This window comes from Physeter macrocephalus, chromosome 2 (assembly GCF_002837175.3).
Source record: "Physeter macrocephalus isolate SW-GA chromosome 2, ASM283717v5, whole genome shotgun sequence".
In the NCBI taxonomy this organism is placed as follows: Eukaryota; Metazoa; Chordata; class Mammalia; order Artiodactyla; family Physeteridae; genus Physeter; species Physeter macrocephalus.
This window is the reverse complement of record NC_041215.1, coordinates 30,372,751-30,392,861: the sequence shown is the minus strand read 5'-3', so window position 1 is coordinate 30,392,861 and position 20,111 is coordinate 30,372,751. Positions and strand designations below refer to the sequence as shown.

Sequence of the window (20,111 nt, the reverse complement as noted above, 5' to 3'; positions counted from 1 at the left end):
GGCGCTGCCCGGAAGGCAGAGCAAGGTGGGCAGGGCTCTTCCGACAGGCATCGCCGGAAACAGCCCGGGAAGGGGTCCTCGGACCACGTGGGCCTGAGGACTGGGGCTTGGGTTTAGAGGTGTGGGGCAGCCCGCTATTAGCTCGTGAGTCCGTCCCGGTGTCTTGGGTGTTTGGTGCTAGGGGCCCTGCACGATGCCAAAATCTGAGGATCCATAAATCCTTTATATGAAATGGCGTAGCATTTGAGTATAACCTACGCACATCCTCCTGTAATACTTTACTTACTTGTAATTAGGTATTAGTTGTTATACCTAATAAAATGCATTAAGTAAATAGTTGTAAATATACTGCGAATAATATGTACATAGTTGCTGGTGCACGCAAATTCAAGTTTTGCTTTTCGGAGCTTTGGAATTTTTTTTGAATATTTCTAACTGGGGTTGGTCGAATTTGCGGTGCGGAACCGCAGGTACGGAGGGCTGACTACTGTACATGGTGTTTTATCCAACAGCAGTTAGTGGGAAGATGCTTCGATACTGAAGGGTACGCATAAAAAGAATGTAGATTGCAATCTTCGTAAAAAGGGAAACAGTACATTCGTGTCTGCAAAAAAATACTCGGGAAGAATAAAAGTGTATGCGGGACTGTAAATAAGGCGATGGATTGAAAGTGAAATTTTTCTGTGTACTTTTTTTAAATTTTAACTTCTCTGTAGGATTGTGTTGCCTTTTTTTAGATTATATGAATTTTTAAGCGTGCCGGGTGGGAAGGTTCCTTCTCAACTACTGCCTTCCCTCATTCCCCTTCCTTGAGGCAAGGGCTGTAATGATTTCTTGTTTAACCTTGCAGTTATTCCATACATCTGCCCTAGAAATACAAATGTGTATGTGTGTGTAGGATACACTCCATATGAATTTAAATGATTACGTATATCAACTAAATGATAGTTTATTGTTTGCTTTGCGCCAGACGTTATTCTAAAACTTTACATGAAAGGTCATATTTTATCTCCATTATACTTCTGCGAATTTGATACTATTTTTATCTTATAAATGATGTTACTATGTTAACCGATTAATTGACTTGCCTAAGGTCATATGCAGCTATTACAAGATGAAGCTGTAATCTAAATGAGTTGTCTTCATCACCATGCTATTATCATCATATATATATTGAAATTTCTTTGGGGAATTCGCTATGCTTTTTGCACATCTTACTATAAAGTTTTCATCTTTCTCATTAAATTCTAGTAATCCTTATCACTTAAAAATTAACATCTCATTTTTTTTACCATTTTTAAAAATAATTTTTGAAATGCAGACATTGTTAATGTGAATTTTTTTTTTCTTTTTTTTCGGTGGAATGGACATGTCCTGTTTATTAACAGTCAGTCCCTTATGGGCTATTTCGGTTCTTTCTATTATAAATAGCATTGTGATGGAAGTCTTTGTAAGCCCTTATCAGTATGTAAGATCATTTCCTTTTGATATACAGATGGGCAACAGGCACATGAAAAGATATCATCAGGGAAATGCAAATCAAAACCACAATAAGGTATCACCTCACACCTGTCAGAATGGCTATATGAAAAAGACAAAAGGGACTCCCCTGGTGGTGCAGTGGTTAAGAATCCACCTGCCAATGCAGGGGACACAGGTTCGAGCCCTGGTCCGGGAAGATCCCACATGCCACAGAGCAACTAAGCCCGTGCGCCGCAACTACTGAGCCTGTGCTCTAGAGCCCACGAGCCACAACTACTGAGCCCAAGTTCCTAGAGCCCTTGCTCCGCAACAAGAGAAGCCACCGCAATGAGAAGCCTGCACACTGCAGCGAGGAGTAGCCCCCACTCGCTGCAACTAGAGAAAGCCCACACAGCGACAAAGACCCAACGCAGCCAAAAATAAATAAATAAATAAATAAATTTTTTTTTAAAAAAAAAAGACGAGATAACAGGTGTTGGTGAGGATGTGGAGAAAAGTGAACCTCCTACACTGGTGGTGGGAATGTAAATTGGTGGAGTCACTGTGGAGAACACTATGGAGATTTATCAAAAATTAAAAATAGAACTAGCATACAATCCAGCAATTCCAGTCCTGGGTATTTATCCAAAGAAAACGAAAACACAAATTTGAAAAGATACATGCACCCCAATGTTCATAGCAGCACTAGTTACAATAGCCAAAATATGGAAGCAACCTAAATGTCCATCAACAGATGAATAGATAAAGAAGGTGTGGTATATAGATTCAACGGCATACTACTCAGCCATAAAAAAAGAATAAATTTTACCAAATGTGACAACATTGGTTGACCTGGAGGGTATTATGCTTAGTGAAATAAGTCAGGCAAAGAAAGACAAATATATGATATCACTTATATGTGGAATCTAAAAAGTAAAACAAATGATCAAACATAGCAAGGCAGAAACAGACAAACAGACTCACAGATACAGAGAACCAACTGGTGGTTGCCAGGGAGGAGAGAGGTGGGGGGAGGGGCAAAATGGATAAGGGGATTAAGAGGTACAAACTACAAGATATGAAATAGGTAAGTTAAAACTAAATAAATAGATAAGTTACCAGGGATGTAATGTACAGCACAGTGAAAAAGCCAATATTTTATAATAACTCTGTATGGAGTATAACCTATTAAAATGTCAAATTACCAAATTGTACACCTGAAATTAATACAATGTTGTAAGTCAACTATACTTCAATTAAAAAAATTAAAGTTAGAAATTTAAAAATGATAATAAGATCATTCTTTTGATAAGTCCCGTTTTTAAAGTTCTTGACACATTTTTCCAAATCCCTCTGCAAAGAGCTTGATTTCATTTTCATTCTCCTGCCCACCGGGGCCTGAAGGAGCCAGCTTGGCTGCCCTCTCCCCAGTGTGAATATTAACACTGTAGACATTCTGGGCTAATTTAAGGGTGAAATTATACCTTATTTAATAGTACTGCAGACAAGGTAATGGGTGGTGCACGTCCGCAAGCTTCCTTGAAGGGCAAGAGGGGAGAAACAAGTCTGGTTGGGAGCTGTGGCCTGCGGTCTGAGAACAGGAGAAGGGGTTAGGGAGTCAGTGCAGAGAGAGAAAAAAGAGATGGGCCTTGGGCTGTGTAACCAGGAGATTTTAATTTATAGAGCTGACATAATGACAACTAGAGAGGCCAGTGCCATTGACAGAAGAATTTATTCCTTGCGTCTCCTGAGAGGACAGGGCGCACCGTGCCAGGCAGGGCCACACGGGGAAGCACCAGGTTTGGTCAGGAAGGAGGAGCAGGAGTGAGGGAAAGCCAAGCCAGAGCCTGTGTCCCTGTGTCCATGGGAAAGGCAGGGCAGGGCAGGGTGATTAGCTCAGGACTGGCCAATTTGAATACTTCTGGTGGACCTCAGGCTATAGGAGTGGTCTCAAGTCGCCTGGTAGCTCGCCTTGGCATGATTTAGGGGCGGGGACATATTGGCTTGGTGTGTGACAGTCAGGTAAGGAGATGCTCCAGGCTGAGCCCTTTGCTGTCTCTAACAATTGCCTAGCACTGGGAGGGACAGTCTCTCTGCAGCCAGCAAGCTTTTTTTTTTCTTTATTGAAGTGTAGTTGATTTACAATGTTGTGTTAGTTTTTGGTGTATAGCAAAGTGATTCAGTTACATACATAAATATATATATATTCTTTTCCATTATGGTTTATTGCAGGATATTGAATAGAGTTCCCTGTGCTCTACAGTATGACCTTGTTGTTTATCCATTCTAGATATAATAGTTTGCACCTGCTAACCCCAAACTGCCAGCAAGCTTTTTAAGGTGTCAAAACATCAGAAAATACAAACATGATTAACACAGGCTGGGAAGAGGGCACCAGGATTCAGACTGCAGGACCCAGGACACCATGACCCACAGCCCCACTGAAGGCTGGAAAGGACCCTGGGATGAAGGAGGGCATCGGTGGGTCAGTCCATGGGTTTTCAGAGGGAACCTGGACCCTCTAGGCAGGCCCCACTCTCCACTCTCCCCACACCCATCCCCCCGGCGGTCCACCCAGCTTTGCCAGGGTCACTGCCACACTCGGGGTCTGGATTTGGGGCTGTGCATGACGTTAAACCCAGCACAGGGCAGGATGTGGCCCAGGTGACAGTCATCTACAGGACAGAGGAAAAAAATGTCCCTCCCAGCCTCAGGTCATGTGGCCCTAAACGGTCTGCAGACTGAATTTTTAGTTTGTCAGGTGACATGCATTGAGGCTCCACCGTTGAGCCGGGTGACACAGATGAGAACTGCTCCCCACTTCTTCCCCTAAAATTGTCCCTTTCGGTTCCATGCCCAGAAGCCCTGTGCCTGAGCAAGGGGCAGCGGGGCAGGGCCAAGCAGGCTGACTCTGGTAGCTGGGCCCACGTCCCAGGGGTGGCATGTTGGACGGCCCTGCGGGGACCAAGCAGAGCGATGGAAAGGGGGGAGAGCAGGGGAGGAGGAAGGTGGGCAGGGCTGGGCAGGCACCTCGGCCCCTGCCAGTGCCCGCCGGCTCCCCGCTCAGGGCCACCCCACAGAGCCCTCTCCTGCCAAGGCCCAGCTGCCCGGACAGTCAGCACATCCCTCCTCGCCCTGCAGCCGGTCCTGCCCTGCCGCCAGCCCCACCTCAAATCCCAGCCAGCAGCCCTCGCCATGCTGGGCCCCCAGCCCATAGGTGGTGATGGTGGCACCACGGGAAAGACATGCCACTGTCCTGTCCCAGCAGATACGCGAGGGCAGTGGGGGAAAAGGAAGGGAGAGACCCGCAGTGAGCACACTCAACCGTCCAATCAGGGCTCTGCGGAAGTGCCTGGAGGCATGTGGGTTGTTCTGTGCCCGGGTGGGGAGGGCTGGGGCGGCCCTGGCAACGCGTGCCGGGGACAGGATGCAAAGGCAGTGTGTACGGGACGGTCCAGCTCAGTGAGAGCCGTCCCACCCAAGCAGCCTCCCCGCCTACATACAAAATCAGAAAGAAGGAAGAAAGGAACGGGGGGAGGGAGGGAGGGAGGGTGGAAGGACAAACACAGGCGACACTAGCCTGTCACCTGGGGCATGCAGAAGGCCAGCTGTCAGTCTGATCGTTAGTAGTGTTGCTGCTGCCACTAAAGAGCGCAGATTCCCCCACCCCTACCCCAGGAGACTTAACAATCATCTCACCCAAAGTCTTCTTCACGGCTGAGAAGACTGAGGCCCCACCTGAGAGGAGGAGGATCTCCCCAGGCACATGGCCGGGGGCTTTCTGGACTCTCTGACCAGGATGCCACATCAGCTCCCATGACCACCTGCCCAGGTCCCAGAGTGACCCTTGGGCCCTGGGCAGCCGAGGAACAGCAGAATAAGATGGTCCCCAGCAGGGCCAAAGCGTATGTCACTGGAAGGTGCTGTGAATGACCCAGACTCAGAAGCAGGGAAACGAAACAGGTCCCGTCTGGGCTGCAGTGCTATCCAGGGGCTGAGTCCCTGTCCCCAGTTAAGGGCTGACTTCTGTGGTCTGGTGAAGGCCATGGAGAGGGTGGCCTGGTGGCCTTCTGTGAACATCCAGGAGCTCCTGCAGCACCTGGCCCTAACAGGCCAAGACAGGCCCAGGACCAATCAAAGTATTTTCCTCAGAAAACCATTTCAGGCTGCACCAAATATGGTAACTGTATTCGTTTCCTAGGGCTGCCATTACAAATGATCACAAACTGAATGGCTTAAAACAGAAACGTCTTCTCTCACAGTTCTGGAGGCTAGAAATCCAAGTTCCAGATGTTGGTAGGGCCATGCTCTTGAAGGCCCTAGGGAAGAATCCTCCTTTACCTCTTCCCAGATTCCTGTGGTTGCCAGCAATCCTTGGCGTTCCTTATCTTCCAACAGCAACACTCCAACCTCTGCCTCTGTCCTCACGCGGCATTCTCCCTGTGTGTGTGTGTGTGTGTGTCCCCAAACGTCCTTCTTACTATAAGGACATTAGTCATTGGATTTGGGCCCACCTTTCTCCAGCAGGACCTCATCTGAACTTGATTACATCTGCAAAGACCCTGCTCGCATCACAGGTACTGGGGTAAAGACTTGAACATATCTTTTGGGGGGACGCATTTCAACCCCGTTCAGAGATCAGTTCCCCATATCTCTACTCCTGATACTCAAAGTGTAATCCTCGGAGCATCAGCCTCACCTGGGAACTTGTGAGAGACACAGAACCTAGGGCCCTGCCCCCAACCTAGGAATCAGAATCGGCAGTCCATATGCTCTTTCAATTTTGAGAAGCCTTGGGTCACCACCTGATTCTTTGGGGGCCAGGAATTCCTGGAGGGGACTGAGAAGATTCGAGAGGGGAATCTCCCAGAAAAGAATTGTCAGTTTGCCTTCTTCCCGTCTCTGCTCCTCCCCTCCGCTCCCCATAGGAACTAAGAGATAAGTCAGGGATTCAAGCCTGGGAAAGAGAGGGTTGTTCACACACACACCCAAGGGAGGGGCCTTCAGGGAACCATAGAACTTGGTCTGTATCCTCTTGGTCAGTCCCCCTCTGGGGGACACAGAGGCCAGTATCTGACTCATACATCAAATATCTAACTTTGAGAACAGCCAAGATGCCTGGCCGGCAACAATGCAAAGAGGAAAAAGCATCTCTTACAACAGAGACAAGAGAAGATGAGGTCCTTACTAAAGGATGAGATCAGCGTACAAAGGCCCTTCCAAGGCGAGCGCCTGGCCACAGAGCTGACCTCAGCGGACGGGTGGAACCACGGCCAGGCAGGCTGCCGAAATACTAAGCAGCCGGCCGAGGGAACACCTCTAAAGGGCGGCAACCCTGGACACGCCCTGCGGCACCTGCCAAACAAGAAACCCCTTCCGCCCTCTGGCCGCGCTGCGCCGCGCCGCGCCCCAGGCCCCGCCCCCGCGCCGCGCCCCAAGCCCCGCCCCAGGCTCCCGCCGTCACTTCCGCTTTGGGGAAGCAGAGGGCTCGGCACTTCCGGGAGCGCTGCGTGGGTCTTTTCCGCCAGCGAGGTAACGACATGGCGGCCTTGACAGGCCCCGCCAAGCCGCTCCTTTCCCTAAACCCGCAGGAGGATACCAAGTTTAAGAAGGAGGTGGCGCAGGTTCGCCGGCGCGCAAGCAAGGTGAGCGGCCGGCGCGGCCCGGGCCGCGAGGGGAGGCGGCGGACGGGGTCTGGGGGTCCTGCCCGGCGCGCCTCGGCCTCCCCACGCCTGTGCTTCGTCCGGGGTCACCCCGGGCGGGCCCCGACCTCACGATGTAGGAGGCCGAGTTTTCCCCGGGAGGACCGAGAAAAGACGCGGTTGGGCCGTGGGCCTTAGGGTCCTCCGGGGGGTAAGGGGTGGGTATGGGGGAGGGGTGCACGAGGAGAGGAGAGGAGAGCCAGCTGCTGGGTCGGCTCTCGTCCCGCGGGCGGATCAGCCTCACCCCGGAGCCGTCCTGCTTCCGCTTTGCTCCCGAACTGGGGAGGTTCGTTTGCCCGGTTAGTAGTCTTGGAATTCTTAAAAGACAGTATTTGCCAAGCTCCATTTGCTGCCTAGGGGCCCTGACATCAAGTTCTGTTTGCCCAGGGGTTTAGCATAAAAGGCACGTGTGGAAAACTTAAAAGTCCTTATCATGGAAGGCAGGGGTACGGTGGCTGAGATGCTGAAAGGTTACTGGGCATCGTGAAGGTTAACTGACGTCTTTTTTTATATCCAGCAGGTTCTTATTAGTTATCTATTTTATACGTATTAGTGTATTTATGTCAATCCCCATCTCCCAGTTCATCCTACCTCCACCCCCGCCACTTTCCCCTTAACTGACATCTTAAAAGTGTTCCTTTACGTGGGACACTTAACGATGGTCTGCAAACAGAATTGAAGGGTACGTTTAGGTGGCGTTCTTAGGCCAGGAGATTTTAAAATAACGTGTTCAAACATTTACTCTATCTTTTGATCCAGCGTGTAGTTACTGAGCACTTCGGGCTGGGAGTAGGAGCCTGAGAAGACCGCCTACTGCTTGATGGTTGTCCTCTTGGGGAGATAGACATTACACAACCAGTTTTTTTTTTTTTTTAATCTTTATTGAGGTATAGTTGATTTACAATGGTGTGTTAATTTCTGCTGTACAGCGAAGTGATTCAGTTATATGTATATGTGTGTGTGTGTATACATATATATATTCTTTTCCATATTTTTTCCACTATGGTTTATCACAGGATATTGAATGCAGTTCCCTGTGCTATACAGGAGGACCTTGTTGTTTATCCACTCTCTATATAATAGTTTGCATCTGCTAACCCCACCCTCCCAATCCATCCCTCCCCCACCCTTGGCAACCATTAGTCTGTTATCTATGTCTAAACAGCTAATTCTTTAGTGTGTTATGGTAAGTGGAAATGCGGAGTGGGTTCTTGACCTCTTGTGGTAGACTGAGAGCAAGGAGTTTCACAAGTTTTGTTGCATTGTGACTTCTTATTACAAAGAAAATATTTGCCTGGTCTTTGTGTCTTCAGCAACAGGAGAAACAAAAACTTACTCCTGGAGTGATCTATGTGGGCCACTTACCTCCGTCGCTTTATGAAACCCAGATCCGAGCATATTTCTCCCAGTTTGGCACTGTTAAAAGATTCAGACTGTCCAGGAGTACCAAGGTAGGATTTTTGTATTGAATTAGATTGTTTTATTTTCCAAAAGTGTATTGGCCTTGATGGTTTATGGAGCATGTTCGCATGTTATCACTTATCACTCTTCATTCCAGAAAGGGGTTGGATAAGGTCTAGAACCTGAAGCAGCCATGAGAGCAAAATCAGTATTCCTGTAAATGTTTGCTTTGCTTTTTAAGAAAAAAAAGGTAATTGCTTCAAGTCCTCAAACTAAATTGACAATCCCGATAAATGAGTCCTGTTTGTCTTGTGACTGCTAAGCCAGGGGTACGTGAGAGGAGTGGCCCAATTTATTTTCTTGCCACACATACACTTTATTTGTTGTGACCATAGAGTTCTTGTTATTGGAATCTTTTTTTTCTTAGTACGGTTTTTCCACATTTTCCCACTTGAGTTACAGCAAATCAGAGTTAACTATTTGTTATCACTGCTCTGTTCCTTTGCTTGAATATACTACAGTTTATTTATCCACCCTCCTGTCGAAACCTAGGTTTTTTCCAGTCTTGTAGGTGAAGCTGTTAGGAACATTCTTGGTGCAGGTGCAGGCAACTTTCTCTAGAACAGTATTTTTCAGACCTTCAATCCACAATAAGAAATCCACAAGGCAACACATGTACGTGTAGATAAACAACTGAAATACAAGTCCCAGGAGATGATACTTAACTTTTCTATTCAGTTTTTTTAGTTTTTTTTAGTTTTTTTGGTTTTTTTTTTGGTGGTACGCGGGCCTCTCACTGCTGCGGCCTCTCCCGTCGCAGAGCACAGGCTCTGGACGCGCAGGCTCAGCGGCTACAGCTCACGGGCCCAGCCGCTCTGCGGCATGTGGGATCTTCCTGGACCGGGGCACGAACCCGTGTCCCCTGCATCGGCAGATGGACTCTCAACCACTGTGCCACCAGGGAAGCCCCTCTATTCAGTTTTGTAACAATACTTTTCTGACCTACTAAATTCATTTTGTTGCCCTCTAAAAGGTCAGACTCTGAGTTTGAAAAATAGAGCTTTACAGCCTATCCTCAGGATGACTGAGTGCAGAATGAGTTTCTCCATATTGAGTATAGTTGTTCCCCAGCTTTGTATTCTGAAAATGTTCCCATGTACAGGGAAGTAGAAAGAATGGTGTAATGAACATCCCTCCCGTGGATTCACCTGTTATTAATATCCTGACACATAAGCTTCATCTCTTCCTGTATCTGTAAAAACGTACACACCTCTTTGTTTTGTTGAACCTTTTGAAGCAAGTGGCAGTTGTAATGCTTTAATACTAAATGCATAATCATAAATTTAAGAATGAGGACATTCTGCTACGTAATCCCAGTGTGAAAATCTCATCGACTGTCCATCGTCACATATGTCCGTGGTCCCTGCCCACCCGGGGATCCAGTTAGGGTTCGTGCGTTGCACGTGCTTGTTTAGCTCTTCATCCTATCTCGAACGGTCTCTTTACTCCTGTTTTGCTTGTTTGGTTTTTCTTGACATTGGCTTTTTTGGAGAGTTCAGGCCAGTTGTCTTGGAAAGCCTGCTCCTTGCTGAGATGCACTGAAATGCATCATTTCCAGCTTTGTTGCATAGTAGTAAAGCTACCACCTCCCCACGCACCCCAGTTTTGACTATTTGCTTGGTATTGCCAGCATTCTGGGATTACTAGGTCGAGGTGTTGGCTTTTAAGTTTTTGGTTTCTTGGACACCTGACATGTATTTTCACATCAGGTTTCAAAAGATTTATTAGTTCACAGTGTTGTACATTGAGCTAGATTTCACAGTGTTTTACACTCCACCATCCTTCCCCTCCTGAGTTGGGATTGTAAAAGGACTGTCAGATTTTTTAAGTTTTACCAGAATCGTCCTGTTGCAGATAACTGAACTGAGACTCTGGGTTGTGGCCGTGTCCGAGTTGTTAGTCGCTGGCGCAGCTGGTGCTAGGAGTGAGCCTCCTGGCCTCCAACTCTCTTGAGCCACACACCCTTTAAATGGTTTCTCATTTCCAGGATCACATGACCAGTTTTGAGCCATATCTGAGAATATGTTGTTTAATGCAAGATTGTAAAGTATGTCTAGTCGTTGTCGCTAAGAACTGGATCTGTAGAGGGGGATAAGTTATTTTTCTACTGCCCTCCTAAGGTCCCTGGCTGGCACCCTGTAAATTGGACTGCAAAAAGGGATTAACAAGACCAAAACAAACCCCTAAAATGTATGCTTACACATGGGACTGCTCGGAGAGGAATAACTCAAAGGGTTGGTTAGAACTTGGGCCTATACAGCATCTTGGCAAAGGAGCAAAACATTTTTGGAGGAGCGACAAGGCGAAGGAAAAGTGCTTTGAGTTTATAGGGCTGCAAATTGTGGGAAGGCACATATACGGGAGACTAATGATGGATAAGGTCTACTTCGTAAAGTTTACTGTGTAGAGTCCTCTAACTTCTGTCTTTCTGTTAGAGGGAGGAAGACACCTTTGTAAATTCATGTCTTGTTTTTAGGTAAATAAGGGGATGACAGAGTTTTTTTGTATCTATTTCTCAATTCCTTCATCTCAGAATAATCCTATGCCAAAGGAGCAGATGTTGGGCAGGCATACCCTGCCACCCTGCAATAACATGTTTTGAGTACTTGACAGACATCTTGTGGAATGCTTACGGATTATTTCATATTTTCCTAGCAACCCTGTGAGAGTGGTTATAGAAGGAAAAACTGAGGCTTGAACATTACTTACCCAATTAAGTGTCAGAGCCAGGGTCCAAACCTGGGCATTCGGACTCTAACTCTTGTTACCGAGCTCGGTGAGAAAAATCCACTGTATGTTGCAGTGCGGAGGCCAAGAACTCCGGATGTCCATGTTAGAGGATGTCCTTTGCCCCCAGCCGTGGAGAAGCCCAGTCACTAGTAAACATGACAGTGAATCAGTATTTTATTGATTAGCTTTATAGACACTGAGGAGTTCATTTCTTTTCAGTTTTTCCATATAAAATGGGAACTATATCACCTGCATTCTTTGTGAAGCATCATACCATCTCCTGGGTAGTATTAAATACATGGATGACGTGACCACCCATGAGATCAATAACGAGTAAAGGGCTGGGGGGCCTCCCACTTTTCCTTTATGGTGGGCTGTTGCTATTAGATGAATTCCAGCTACAGTAATGTATTCATCATACATAATCAAAGTCCCAGGAATGCCTCAAAATCAGTGGCAAGTTCAGACTATTCTGAACTTTTCTTTTCCCATAACAGTCCCTGGACTATGTGATTTGACGTTGGAATCAAAGGTGTCTTAATGTTATTCAATGAGGGGGCTAATGTACATTATTTAAACTAATGACGTTTTAGGAGTTTGATGGCACATCAGAATTTAATTGTTCTGCTTTCTGTGGTGGGTTTTCCATTGCAGACTGGAAATAGCAAAGGCTATGGCTTTGTGGAGTTTGAATCTGAAGATGTTGCCAAAATAGCTGCTGAAACGATGAATAACTACCTTTTTGGCGAAAGACTCTTGAAGTGTGAGTACCCTTCTTACCTGTGGGGCTGCGGGGACACCTCCTGCTGACGGGAGCGAAGGACAGGTTGCTTAGCTGCTTGGATCCCCCCCTCACCCCTGGGGTGATTCTCTTAAGCAGTGGTGCAAGGGTTTAAGTGCATTTTCCAGACAGGGTCTAATGGGAACTTCTGAATCTTCCAGAGTGAGAGCTGCTTTAGGCTGAGATGGGGTTGGTTAGGTTCCTTGAGTAAATAGGAAGAGCTTCCTAGCGGGGTGTGGAAGGGCTCCCTGTGAAGGAGTCACTGAAGTTGAAACCTGAGAATTACGTAGCAGTGAGCCAGGTGAAGGGGTGGGAGTGAGGGTTTGCTGAGGGGACAGCAGGTGCAGAGCCAGACTGACTGACCGACCATATTCGCCCGCGAGGAGAATCACAGGAGGTGCGGGAGGAGAATGAGAGGAAGGGAGGTCAGGTTGCTGGAGGCCTTGCAAAGCGGGAGTCCAGAGTGTACCCCGAGGACAGCGGGACACTCTGATGGGTTCTGGACAGGACGACCTTCAGTGTCTGCATGGCAGTGGCTGCAGCACCTCCACGAGAGAAGCCATCGGGAGTGGTGGGCTGGCAGCGGAGTAGAAGTTCACCCTGCAGGGGTAGGGCCGCCAGCGACCAGCCTCCCAGAGCAGCGCCTTCCGGAGGCGGGGCCGAGCTTCCGGCCGCGCTGTGCTCGGGCTGGAGGGGGCCCACCCCAGTGCCCGAGTAGCTCCCCTCTGCCTCGACTCCTGTTGCTCAGAGAGTCCCAGTAACTCCTGAGGTCCTGCGTTCATTCACACGTTAAAAACGCGGCTCTTGCCAGGACGAAATGGGCTGAGTGGGTGACCACGTGTGTCAGGTCAGCGCTGTGCTGTATGTGACTGTTGAAAGAGGGCACAAAGGGCTCTGAGCTCAGGTACAAGTGAGATTAGCCACATCATCACCGGCTGTCTGTTTCTTTTTTAATTTGTTGGCTGCACCACTTAGCATGTGGATCTTAGTTCCCTGACCAGGGATCGAACCTGTGCCCCGTTCAGTGGAAGCGTGGAGTCTTAACCGCTAGACTTCCAGGGAATTCCCAACGCCCCCCCCCCCGCTTTTTTTCTTTTAATGGAAGCAGTTTATCTTGGAGGTGATCCCAGGAAAATACCTGTAAGGAGTGGCGACATGGGGCAGGGGGAGGAAGTCGACAATAAGTCAGTAAAAAGGGTATATTAGCAAGCAGGTTACCACTTAGGCAGCTGGGCTCCGTCCTGCTGGTAACACTGGGAGACAGAATCATCCCACCTGACAAGCAAGGGAACTGGGGTTTTTGTGTACCATCTCCCCATCCATCACTGGTGGAGGGTGGATTCCAGGGGTTTTGGCTTGGCTTGGCTTGGCTTGCCTTGCATGTGGGCCCAGTGTGCGTCCGTGAGCAGAGAGATGCAGTTAAGCAGTGAGCTGCGTTAGTCCTGGGCGGGTGCCCAGAGGATAGCACTTCTGCTACCGTGTGTCACACAGTCTAAAAGTAGGGATCCTGTTAGCTTCAGGAACCCTGAGACTTGATACCATCCACACTCTCCTCTGTGCTACTGTCTTTGTTCACTCACGAACCTCTAGTCCTGGAATTGCTCTTGGCATGCACACAGTGAGTGTTCGATAAATAGTTGTGGGCTGTATGACTTTCCCTTGGGCACCTGCTTTATTCTTTCAGGCTTCTCCACTAAATGGGAGACGTGTGCTGTGAGGAATGACACGGGAAATTCTACAGTTAATGTGAAAATCCTTTCCCTCCCACATGGTTGAAAACCTTTTTATTATTATTATAGGTCATTTTATACCACCTGAAAAAGTACATGAAAAACTTTTTAGAGAGTGGCATATGCCATTTAAAAGGCCATCATATCCAGCAGTGAAACGGTATAATCAGAATCGGACACTTCTTCAAAAGCTACGGATGGAAGAGCGATTTAAAAAGAAGGAAAAATCACTCAGGAAGAGATTGGCTAAGAAGGGAATTGATTATAACTTCCCTTCGCTGGTAGGTATTGCTTTGTATAAAGTATCTAACCCAGTACTTTTATCCCATGCTAGGTTTTGACTAAATTTTTGAAACCCTGCATTAAAGGTTTGTCTCTGTAAGTTTGTCATAGCAATCGTATTATCTCCATTATACAGAAAAGGAAACTCCTGAAAGGAATTAGCTGACGTGCAACATTTACCTGATTTAGTAATTTTAGATTATTGAAGTTAAACCCTATTTGACCCAACACCATAATGCTTGTAGATGACTAGTAAAGGTGTCATTGCCAGAATTAAATTTTGGTTTATTATATGTTATCAGTAAATATCAAGACTGTAAATTGACCCTGCTTTTTATGCCATTCTAGTTAAAATTTTGTTTCATGGTCTTCTAAGTTGGAAATACTCTCGAAGTGTATGTCAGAATTAACCAGTAAGCATGAATTCTGTGGATTAAATGAGTGGGAGTTGAAATACAGGAAGGCTCCTTACATGCATGGGTTAACAGGTTTTCATCCAGTTCTTACTTCATTGCTTGCTGAACAAGGAGACCTTGGTGAATCTTTCCTCCCTCTTTCATAGTAAGGAGAGCTCTACATCTACAATTAAAAAACGAGTGCAAGTCATTAGGGTGTGGATAGCATAGGTGAAGATCTTATTTTTTTTCTTGACTATATCTTGAGATTGTTTTGGGTCTTCCATAGACCCTGTCGGCTTATTTCCAAAAAGTTAATTAGTTGGTAAGAGATGGTATCTATTACCAAGTTTATTAGGTCTTTTAACCTTATCCAGAAACTGGAAGACCAAGTTGCTATCCTTGGGCCCAGTTCCTGGTTGTTTTTTTTTCCTTTGTGTTGTTGTTGCTTTTTTTTCCTTTTTTTCTTTTCTTTTTCATTGAAGTATAGTTGATTTACAATATTATATTAGTTTCAGGTGTAAAACAGCGATTTAATATTTTTATTGGTTATACTCCATTTAAAGTATAAAACATTGGCTGTATTTTCCTGTGCTGTAATAGATCCTTGTGGCTTTTTTATTTTATTTTTTATTAATAAATTTATGTATTTTTATTTTTGGCTGCATTGGGTCTTTGTGGCCGCACGCAGGCTTTTTCTAGTTGCGGTGAGCGGGGGCTACTCTTTGTTGGGGTGCGCGGGCTTCTCATTGCGGTGGCTTCTCATGTTGCAGAGCATGGGCTCCAGGCGCACAGGCTTTAGTAGTTGTGGCTCATGGACTCAGTAGTTGTGGCTCATGGGCTCTAGAGCGCAGGCTCAGTAGTTGTGGCGCACGGGCTTATTTGCTCCGCGGCATGTGGGATCTTCCCGGACCAGGGCTCGAACCTGTGTCCCCTTCATTGGCAGGTGGATTCTTAACCACTGCGTCACCAGGGAAGTCCCATTTTATACATAGTAGTTTGTATCTCTTAATCCCCTACCCCTATCTTGCCCCTCCCACCTTCCCTCTCCCCACCGGTAACCACTAGTTTGTTCTCTATGTCTGTCTGTTTCTGTTTTGTTATATCTATTTGTTTTATTTTTTAGATTCCGCATATAAGTGAAAACATGCAGTATTTGTCTTTCTCTGTCTTATTTCACTTAGCACAGTGCCCTCCATTCCATCAAATGGCAAAATTTCATTCTTTTTTATGGCTGAGTAGTATTCCATTGTATATATGTACCACATCTTCTTTATCCATTCATTTGTCGAGGGACACTTGGGTTGCTTCCATATTTTGGCTGTAATAAATAGTGCTGCAGTGAACATTGGGGTGCATGTATCTTTTCGAATTAGTGTTTTCATTTTCTTTGAATGTATGCCCAAGAGTAGGGTTTTTGGATCATACGGTAATTCTATTTTTAGTTTTTTAAGGAACCTCCATACTGTTCTCCATAGTAGCTGCACCAATTTACATTCCCACCGACAGTGTACAAGGATTCCCCTTTCTCCACATCCTCTCCAGCATTCCAGCATTTGTTATTTGTGGTCTTCTTTTTTTTTTTTTTTTTTTTTCCTCTGTTCACGCTGTGCGGCATATGGGATCTGAGTTCCCCGACCAGGGATTGAACCCATGACCCCTGCATTGGGAGCGCAGCGTCTTAACCACTGGACAGCCAGGAAGTCTTTTTTATGATGGCCATTCTGACTGGTGGGAGATGATACGTCACTGTGCCTGGTGGTTAATTCTCTGCCCAAATCCCAAACACAGCCTGTAATGATACATGTTAAAACAACATTATGTCACAGTTTGGGCCCTGGTACTCTTGTGATCCATTCAGGAGCTGGAGAACTGCTTTTCCCATGCCCCATCTGTTACCTTGTAGGAAGCAGGCTGCTGCGTTCACAGTCCTGGACTTAAGCAGGACAGACCTCCTCCAGGGCCTGCCTTTTCACGTTCGTCCTGGCTCCCTGCTTCCTGACACAGGATTCTCTGGCCAGCTCCGGGTTCTGGGCCTTCACTTCAGCCTCTGCAACTTCTGCCTGCTCCTCAGGCCCCTTTTGTAGTTTTGCCCTTTACTTAAGATTATTCACTGTATTTGTGGATTTTGCTTTTTAAATTGAAATGCTCTGGGGACTTCCATGATGGTCCAGTGGGAAAGAATCTGCTTTCAGTGCAGAGGACTCCGGTTTGATCCCTGGTCAAGGAACTAAGATCCCACATGCCGCGGGGCAACTAATCCTGCACGCCTCAATCAGAGAGCCCGCGTTCCGCAAGCTACAGAGCCCACGTGCTCTGGAGCCTGCACACCACGACTAAAGAGAAGCCTGCACGCTGCAGTGAAGATCCTGTGTGCCGCAGCTAAGACCCGACGCGACCAAAAATAAATAAATTAAATAAATAAATAAATAAATATTTTTAAAAATAAAGTCTTCCCTGATCCTCATATAAATTGGTACCCCCATATAAACAAACAAATAAATAAATTGAAATACTCTGTCATATAGAGAGAATTTATTCATAATATGTATAAGGATCTAGTGGTAAGTTTTAAAATGTACATATGTGACACTGCTAGTTTACAACTTCTTTATGTTTACTTAACGTTAAGGTCTTACATAAAAATGAGGAAAATGCTTCAAACACTGGTCCTCGAAATTCCAGAAAGCACCAGGTAAAATTTTAATTTATCATATTACCTACCAGATATTAGAGAAAGATAAATGGGGAAATACATTCAAGACTACTATAGCTGATAAATATGCAGTTTGATGAAGTCTCTTAAATTTATTTAAGGCTTTACGTAAGAAGAAAAAAGCGGCTTTGGTCACTCCTAACACTCCTGAGAAGACTGTGGATAGCCAGGTAAGATGGTCTTCAGAATTTTGGGAATCAGATACTACAATTTAAAAGAGGAAAAGCAGTTGCTGCTACTGTCACTTTGCTAAAATTTCATTTAATCTTGGGACTTTTTGGTAAATCCTTACTGATGATTTAGCAGGCATAGTAGAGTCTTCCATCTAATACTCTGTTATGGAACATATATCCATTAATTGTGAATTTTCATAGTAAGTATGATAAGCACCTAAGCTCTTGATTATGTGCAACTGTATCACCAAAAGATGCAAACAGGCTTAAAATAATATGCATAACTCTTAATAAGAGAGGGGAGGTGATGGGGGGGTCATTCCTAACATCTTCCCACATTCATGTATTATAATCTTTAACTTGTTGAACCCAGGGCCCCACGCCAGTTTGTACACCAACATTTTTGGAGAAACGAAAATCTGAAGTGGCTAAAATGAATGATGATGATAAAGATAATGAGATAGTTTTCAAACAGCCCATATCTGGTGTAAAAGAAGAAACAAAAGACACTCAGACGCCTACAAGTTCAAGGAAAAAAAGACGAAAAAAAAGCAACCAGTAATTCTGAATGTATTGTGTATGGTGGTGGTTCTGAAAAAGGTGATTTTATTATGGAGGCTGATTCTTTGTATTTAACTATATACGGTGGAATGCAATCAGTAACAAGCTGGTTGGAAAAGAAAACTGTCAATTCAAGTCAACAGGGAGAGCAGTCGGTGATTTTGGCTTCCCCGCCCTCACAGAAATGCAGGGGTGAGCACCAGCTCATAGCAGCCCGGCTCACGCTGCCTGTGTCCTGTCTCAGCGGCTCTCTCCAGCTTTCATAGCTGCCTTTAGTTGCTCTGCCTGGGTAGCTTAAGTACTAGGCTGTAGCCTTTGTCGTTACCATTGAATAAAATAAAATCTTTATTAAGTGACCATATAAGTGGTTCTCTGTTAGACCCATCAGATGGCTGAAACTGGACATTAAATCGTATGAAGAGTGAGAAGGCAGGGTCACTATTAATAGGGATTCATTTATGTATATGTGATCATTTTTACCAATGTTAAGTTAGTTTGGGGTGGGCTAGCATGGATTAATTAATAACTACATCCTGTATCAGTATCATCCATCTGGAATTAGACTTCAAGATTCAAGCAGTGACTGCCAGGTAAACTTTTTCTATATTTTTCTGTATGCAAGGGGGACTTGGGTGTCTTGAAGTAAAATTGTTGGTTTTCGCCTTTTCAACTATCTTTAAGTTTCTGATGCTCTTGAAATATGCTTTTGTATCAGCTAATTCAGGTTCATTAAAAACATTCATTGCCACCAAACATTTTTTTCATCTAATACTTGTTAAATACTTACTCTTATAAGATACTGGGCTGGGTGAGTTGGGTTTAAGTATATACAAAGAGCGTGTTCTACTTCTGGGATAGTCCCTGACGCAGAGAGCATGCTCGCCCTGTGTTCACTGAGCTGCGTGAGTATCAGAACTGCCTCCCTCTTTGAACAATGTCTGAACTTGTCGATCTGGAAGTCCATCTGGTCTCCCCTTCTGGGAAAGCAGCAGGTAAGCTCATCAGTACAGCCTGTCGGGTTTTGAATAGTTCTGGTTCCCGACCTACAACCCGGCCACCCCAGTGCGGCATGGTACCATCTATCATCACTTGACGCGTGCTGTGCCCTGGAGCTGGGAGAGATGATTTCATCTTGAGCATATATCGCAGCAATGGATATTTCCTACGAGAAACAGAGTTGAAGTTAAAGCATGTTTTCCTGGGGACTAGGTTAGGATCTTCAGAAGAAGTAGCGTGGGTTTGATTTTCAAACTTTGTGGGGAGAAAATCATGAATCAAGTGGAAACCCCAAGGGCCAATAAAATATGAAACTTTGCAGTATGTGGGGTAAATAAGGTGAAGAGGATACAGTTCAAAACTACTTTCAGAATGACCACAAGTATATAAAATATCATTCTTTAAATAGGAAGTTAAACATCAAAATTCTAATTTGGAAACAAGCGTCTGTTGCTTTTATATATAATCATTACAAAAAGCTGTAGAGGAAAAAGGCATTATTTCAAAGACAAGATTCAGTTGGAGCCAGACATTTCACATGCTGCGTCATATTTGCCCTGAGACAGGGCAGCAAGTGAATAAATGCTTGACATGGTGTGAAAAGAGGTTTTCTCCTTTTGCTAGCATTATTTGGAATACAGTGTGGCCATATCCAAGGCAACTGATTGCTGTGACTGGAAATTGTCACCCTGGCTGACCGTATGCTAATATGAACCCCAGTCTCAGTGTGATACAGCAAAGGCTGTGGCTCAAAGACTGACACAAGGTAGGCGAGGTAGGGCAGCTGTCCCCATGCAGTGGCTGTGATGCCGATGGCTGCTCTCCTTAGCCCACAAGTGTGATACATGTATATACATAATTTTGCACTTTCTGTAGGCAGAAATAATCATGTGGCTTAAACCTAACTGGTTTAAGGGTCATCCTGTGGACCACAAGGTGATTGACTATACTGGGTCGAAGCCCGACCTGCTGCAGAGTTTTGTTTTACATTTTTAAATGGTTGAAAAAAATCTAGAAGTAAATTTCCGGGAGTTCCCTGGTTGCCTAGTGGTTAGGATTCCAGGCTTTCACTGCTGTGACCCTAGGTTCAATCCTTGGTCGGGGAACCGAGATCCCGCAAGCC

The 20,111-nt window shown here is 45.6% G+C and overlaps 1 protein-coding gene across 1 annotated transcript; it reads left to right on the top strand.

The window, feature by feature from the left end:
- Window positions 1–6,950: 6,950 nt before the first annotated feature.
- Window positions 6,951–18,745, top strand: NIFK (nucleolar protein interacting with the FHA domain of MKI67). Its single transcript, XM_024115049.3, has 7 exons — window positions 6,951–7,106; window positions 8,477–8,614; window positions 12,009–12,117; window positions 13,935–14,146; window positions 17,175–17,237; window positions 17,360–17,428; window positions 17,805–18,745. Exons 1-7 carry the CDS (start codon window positions 7,002–7,004, stop codon window positions 17,991–17,993), a joined length of 885 nt encoding a protein of 294 aa, XP_023970817.1. The 5' UTR covers window positions 6,951–7,001; the 3' UTR covers window positions 17,994–18,745.
- Window positions 18,746–20,111: the final 1,366 nt, after the last annotated feature.

What these genes read in the sequence shown, in the direction of transcription:
- NIFK (XM_024115049.3), top strand. Translation starts at nt 7,002, where the DNA reads ATGGCGGCCTTGACAGGCCCCGCCAAGCCGCTCCTTTCCCTAAACCCG. An exon ending in GAAATTCCAGAAAGCACCAG is followed by an intron (nt 17,238 to 17,359) that starts GTAAAATTTTAA and finishes AATTTATTTAAG; the next exon opens with GCTTTACGTAAGAAGAAAAA. An exon ending in AGAAGACTGTGGATAGCCAG is followed by an intron (nt 17,429 to 17,804) that starts GTAAGATGGTCT and finishes TGTTGAACCCAG; the next exon opens with GGCCCCACGCCAGTTTGTAC.